Source organism: Neolamprologus multifasciatus, chromosome 10, assembly GCF_963576455.1.
Source record: "Neolamprologus multifasciatus chromosome 10, fNeoMul1.2, whole genome shotgun sequence".
Lineage (NCBI taxonomy): Eukaryota > Metazoa > Chordata > Actinopteri > Cichliformes > Cichlidae > Neolamprologus > Neolamprologus multifasciatus.
In genome coordinates, this window is record NC_140448.1 from 18130561 (window position 1) to 18136633 (window position 6073).

At 38.5% G+C, this 6073-nt stretch overlaps 1 protein-coding gene across 1 annotated transcript; it reads left to right on the top strand.

Moving 5' to 3' along the window:
- Nucleotides 1–1545: 1545 nt before the first annotated feature.
- Nucleotides 1546–4620, top strand: ovca2 (OVCA2 serine hydrolase domain containing). Its single transcript, XM_085175597.1, has 2 exons — nucleotides 1546–1953; nucleotides 3856–4620. Exons 1-2 carry the CDS (start codon nucleotides 1800–1802, stop codon nucleotides 4377–4379), a joined length of 678 nt encoding a protein of 225 aa, XP_085031723.1. The 5' UTR covers nucleotides 1546–1799; the 3' UTR covers nucleotides 4380–4620.
- Nucleotides 4621–6073: the final 1453 nt, after the last annotated feature.

Consider the following 6073-nt stretch of genomic DNA (forward strand, 5'->3'; position numbering starts at 1 on the left):
TGGATTAAATTATTACCTTTCATATTTTTTGTTAAAGGAGACTCGGGATCAAAGACAATGCCAGAATTTTTGACAGAGACCGCTGGGAGAATGGTACTGCCACTGGAGTTCAAAGATGTTCTGATAAGCAAGCTTCCTGCAGTCTCACATTTGAATTTCACTTTTATCTGTGCTGAAATTCTTTGCTGTTATTTTGTGTTTTTGCAGTTCTCACAAATTTCTTGACTTTTACAGTAGCTGCTCGAGACATTGCAGCAAAAGAAATTGTCATTGTGTCTTTAGGGGTCGGGCTCCCACAATTTACTCTAGGCAGCTCTCAGAATTTTTGCAATTCACCTCTGCTTTTAAGATCCATAAACTAATATAAAAGGTCTTATGATTTAACTTTTTGCCGAAGAACTGATCAGTCATGCAAAAGGAGAATATCTAGCGCTGAATGATTGTGGCCATTGATCAGCACAGAAAAAACAGCATCTAAGAAGACAACGTCTGTTGCCTTGACTTATCAGAGTTGACTGTTAACACGTTTGCATTAATGTGCAATTAATTAATGTGCTATTTTAAAAGGGATGCAAGTAGCATTTAATGGTGACCTAGCATTCTTTTTTCCTAAACCCTAAATCCCTGACCATGTGACTTAACTCTTCAAGTCATGAGAAGTCAACACACAGAAACCAGGGAGCTGGTGGTAAATTGAAGTGTCATCAGTATGCATCAGAAATCATTTCCTACCAAAGGAGAGCAAAGCAGGCAGGGAGTAAGAGGGAGAGAAAGGGTGATCTGATGGGCTATGAAAGCATTAGTCACTACAGTCACTGTAATAATGTAATATATTCAGTCTATACAAAGCATTTTAGACCCTAACATAATATATTTAATATTGACATAGTAAGATATGATTACCATCATTAGATCAACAAAATTATACGATAACGAAACACTCGTTTGAACTGGAAAATACTTCCAGGTGATGCTTTTTCCTCTCTGTCCTACCTGCTTTTTGCAGGTGCTTGTGCACTTCAGGCCTTGTTTTCAGGTGCATTAGTTTAGAGAATTTTGAAAAAACCATGAACACTGTTCATCACTTATTATCACTTTAACAGCACGATCTTCTATCTTCAAACAGATGCTCTAAAAAGTGGCAAATACTACCTAGTTATGCATCAACAGTATTCTTTTTTTCAGAATCTTCAGTACAAATTCTCATAGGAATTTCCATATGCAGTTTTTTCCTAGGTTAGCTCTTCTTTTTGTTATTCCAGTTATCTATAGCATTCACCCCATGATTGTATTTTCAAAAACCTTTAGATGGTACCATACCACCTCTGAAAAGTTATGAAAATAACTAATCTGACGATATAACATAAAGTTGTGGATAATATATATGTAGTTTGTGACAGAGTAAGTGTGTTTTTGCTAAACTTTCAACTTAAAAAGCTATTTGTTTGTTTGCTAATGTATTATCATTATTTGTTTGTTTATTATTTCTTAGAAAAATCCCATTGGTTACTATGAACAGTCATATTTTGAAAAGACTAAACGGAAGTAATAATCATTCCTTCCTGCTCTTACTACGCTCGTGAACACTGTAGCTATTTATTACATTTGATTGATTTCAACAACTGATTAACTGTTTTCTCCTGGCTGTGTATTTCAGCAGACGAGTTACAGTGGTTAAGCTATAAGATCGTGGCGTATTATTGTCATATATTCATCAGCCACGTCAATATCCTCAGACCCCGTAAGTGAAACTAACTTCTCGGGCTAGCTTTAGCCAAGTTAGCTCGGCTGACTTGTCCATGGCACCTCTCCGGGTCTTGTGTATCCATGGATACCGTCAGAACGCCACCTCGTTCCGTGAGAAGACTGGGGCTCTGCGGAAGCTGCTGAAAAAACACGTAGAGCTGGTTTACGTGAGTGCACCCCTCAGTGTGCAGCAAGCTAACACGGAAGGTGGGTCACCAACACCTGTTGCTGAGCCTATAGTTAACTGTGTGTCAATAGAGCTTAATAATTAATAGTTGTTATTACCCAGTTAAAGTAAATTGTGTAAATATTTGGGCTATCTCTCATTCAAGATTTCTACGAAAATGAGATATTGGGTGCAGTGATTTATTGAAACGTGCAAGGAGACATGGAAAAACAGTATATGAGGCAAAAGCAGAGTTTGTTCAGTTCTAACATGCTTCAAACTCAATGTTTGCTATGGCCATATTTGGTGTGGTTAAAACTCTACTCTACTGAGTTTTAACAAGACAGCTAAAATATAGCCCCAAACAATGACACAGCCTCCACCATGTTTTAGAGATGGCTAAAGACACACATTGCACCTCTCTCTTGACCACTTCTTTATATACTGATGTCTAATTGAACCAAAAATTCAAAGTTTGGATTCATCGCTCTATAAGACCTGTTGCCATTCATTTTCAGTCCAGTTCTTGTGCGATTTGCCATACCTCAGTCGTTTCTCCCTGTTTCCATCTCTAAGAACTCCTGAAAACATTTCTAATAAGGCTACAGTAACCAATAATTCAGTTCAACTCAGGTTTATCTATATAGTGCCAAATCACAACAACAGTCACTTCAAGGTTCTAGAGGGAAGATTGATCAACTGAAGAGTTTCTGTTGGATCTTTTAGGTACTGTTTACTGCTGTAGATATTTTTTTATTTAGTCCTGGTGCTTCTTTTCTTCTCCACTTGTCTAGTTTCCTCTAAATTTTAAGGACGCACATCATGATAACTTTTAGATTAATAGCACTTCAGAAATCACCTTGTCGGTGAAAACATACAATTTTTATTTCTGTCAAACATTGTTGTCTTTGCAATTTTTCAAAAATTCACCTAAAGAAATTATGTTTTCTTCTGACAAAGTGCCTAAAGATACAATTTAAAATTGTTTTCATATGTGTATACAACACTAGTTCATCTCTTGAGTTAGGTGCCTGTTTTTATTCTTGAATGATTCATAAGAACTGGAGAACTATTGCTCAAGACCGCTTTAAAAATGACAAGAATGTGTGGCTTCTTGAGAGCAAAACAGAGAAATAAGGGGTGACTCACAGTACAGAATATTATATCAGTATGTATTTTATGAGTAATTGACACGGGTATGTATATTCTTTCAGGCAATAATTCAAATACTTAACATTATAGTATTGGTTTTAGATTAAATGCTGGTTTTGATATGTGTTAATGATTTATTTATATTAGTTTGTTATTTTTCAGATACAACCATATTGTTGTGTTTTGTCATCCATATTCAGGATGCTCACTTTTGCATAACAGGAAATTTAGGGCTGGGCCGTTTAGTAATATGTTGCAGCAAGACCTTCAAAAAGCAGAAAGTCTGGCTGCTTGGAAGTAAAATATAAAGAAATGAGAGGTGGCTTGAGACTTTCACACAGGATTTTACAATAGGTGCATATATAACTGATCTATATCTGATCAGAGTTTTTTACCTGTTCTATGCTCTCATTTTAAATTCTACAGGTCAAATTCCACTGTTGACCAGGTCATCTGTGGAATTTTCTGAAAGCTCAGGACAGGTCGGCTGAAAACAAATTTTTATGTTTCTTTAATCTGAATATACCTTCCTGGTTTTATGTAATCTAATATATGTGCCAGATATCACTGTTAGTCACTGTTTTGTTGTCTGCTGTCAGCCTGTTGCAGTGGCCCGAGTTATTATGTCACATCAATTTAGTGCTCGCTAAATGTTCAAAGATGTTTTGAAGAAGAACTGAGAGACTATAAAAGTAGAAACAAATACCCACAGAAATATCAGCATCTGCATCAACCTCAAATCTCTGTTGCTTTCCTTTGAAAGTAGCCACTTTCCTCTTCTGTCCTTTCAGAAGTTGCAGATAAACAGAATGATTCAGCTCCTAAGTCTGGAGGTGAGGAGGACCCCAGGGGTTGGTGGTTTTCTGACATCAAGGCTCGGAGTTTCAACGCTCAGCAGCAGTGTGAAGAAAGCCTGGGGCTTGACGAGAGCGTGACAGCTGTGAGAGAAGCTGTGAAGGACCAGGGTCCATTTGATGGCATCCTGGGCTTCAGCCAGGGGGCCGCTTTTGTCGCCATGCTGTGCTCACTTCAGGAGCAAAAACTGGAGCCGGCGTTCGGCTTTCGCTTTGCCATCATCGTCGCCGGTTTCCACAGCGCATGTACGCAACACCAGAAGTTTTACAACTGTCCCATCCAGGTGCCCTCCCTGCATGTGTTTGGACTGGAGGACAGAGTGATCCCTGATAAGATGAGCAGGGAGCTCCTCCCCTCCTTCCAAGACCCTCAGGTCCTCATTCATCCTGGTGGTCATTTTGTTCCTGCCGCATCTGCTCACAGGCAGACGTACCAGGACTTCCTCAAGAGGTTCCAGTGAGATATCACAGCCACAGGAAGCCTATGTGAAGATTAACAGAAGTCGACTCAAACTCTAAAATGTGGCTGGTTGATTTTTTTTTAATGTTCAGAAACATCTTGTGAGAAAATAATTGATTGCAGATGCACACTGTTTATTTAAACTACTCTGCTCTGTGTTTCTTTTTGTGAGCTAAGCAACAGCCTTATTGTAACCCTCAGTGAAAATTTATTGCCTTAATAAAGATGAAATTATGTCTTTGTATATGTTTGAGATGCGCTTTAATTCACCAGCATTGAAAAAGCTAAATCTGATTAGCAGCATGGCTTTGTGCAAGTAAAGGGTTATTATATTTGTCTTTTTAGCTAAAATATTGTAGTTTCTGGTCACTCCTTAAAGTCGGTACAATTTTATGTAGTTATTCTTTATTAAACCAGGGACATCTGACTCTCCAATTCCTTATGAAAGTGTCCTAGCCAGGATGCACAGGAGTTCAGTGAGCAGTGTTTACTTGATAATACACAGTATGCATACAGAAATACATAAATGCAAACCAAAATGATAAACTTCAAAGCTAGATAAACGTAAACAGTCTCATACAGCAGCCTCCTTGTCATTTAAAATGACTTTGAATTTATTTACAAAGCACTCTAAAGATTATTTAGAGTGACAGATGTAGGTGAGATGGGGGTCGCAAAAACACAAGTAGCCGAGTCTATCCCTGGTGTTATTATACTGTTGGACACTATTCTACAAATTCTGCTGTCAGCAGGTATGTTCCACACTGAGGTGATATGAGATGTGCTATTATTATTATATTAAAAAGGACGTTTACCCTCTTTCAATTCTACAGTTTTCATATCAAGGTGTCATCTAAAGTTGCACATTATTTATTTAATAAGACCGGTCAAAATGCAAAACCAGTGTGTGAAAAAAAAGTTTGTAGGACCCCCTTTATCAGGAATAATTTGAAATAATAGTTTTCTGAATGACTGTCTCACATCATTGTGGAGGAATTTTGGCCCACCCTTCTTTACAGTGTTATTTCAGTTCAATGAGGTTTGCCGGCATCAATTTATGCACAGCTCTCAAGGTCCCTGCACAGCATCTCAATCAGGTTGAGAGCTGGACTTTAACTGGGACACTGCATCACCTTGATTTTTTTTTCCCCCAGTCATTCTGAAATTGGCTGCTGTTCTTGGGATCAATGTCCTGTTGCATGACCCAATTTCAGACGAGCTGTCAGACAGACAGTCTCACATTTAACTCTAGAATACTTTGGTTTTCAGAGGAGATCATGCTCGACTCAATGAGCGCAAGGTGCCCAGGTCCTGTGGCTGTAAAACAAACCCAAGTCATCATCCCTTCATCACTGTGCTGACAGTTGGTATGAAGTGTTTGTGCTGAAATGCTGTGTTCGTTTTCCACCAAACTGCATTATAGCCAAACATTCAGTTTGGTCTTGTCTGTCCATAGGACATTGTTCCAGAAGTCTTGTGGTTTGTGCAATTTGCAAACATTAGCTGTGCTACCATGTTCTTTTTAGAAAGATGAGGCTCTCTCCCAAACAGGCCTTACTTGTTCAGTCTTTCTCTAACTTTGCAGTCATGAACTTTAATATTTAACATGCTAACTGGGGCCTGTCGAGTCTGAGATGTATCTCCTGGGGTGACCTTAGGGTGAATTTGGTGGGACGTTCACTCGTGGGAAGTTTA

What these genes read in the sequence shown, in the direction of transcription:
- ovca2 (XM_085175597.1), top strand. Translation starts at nt 1,800, where the DNA reads ATGGCACCTCTCCGGGTCTTGTGTATCCATGGATACCGTCAGAACGCC. An exon ending in GCAGCAAGCTAACACGGAAG is followed by an intron (nt 1,954 to 3,855) that starts GTGGGTCACCAA and finishes CTGTCCTTTCAG; the next exon opens with AAGTTGCAGATAAACAGAAT.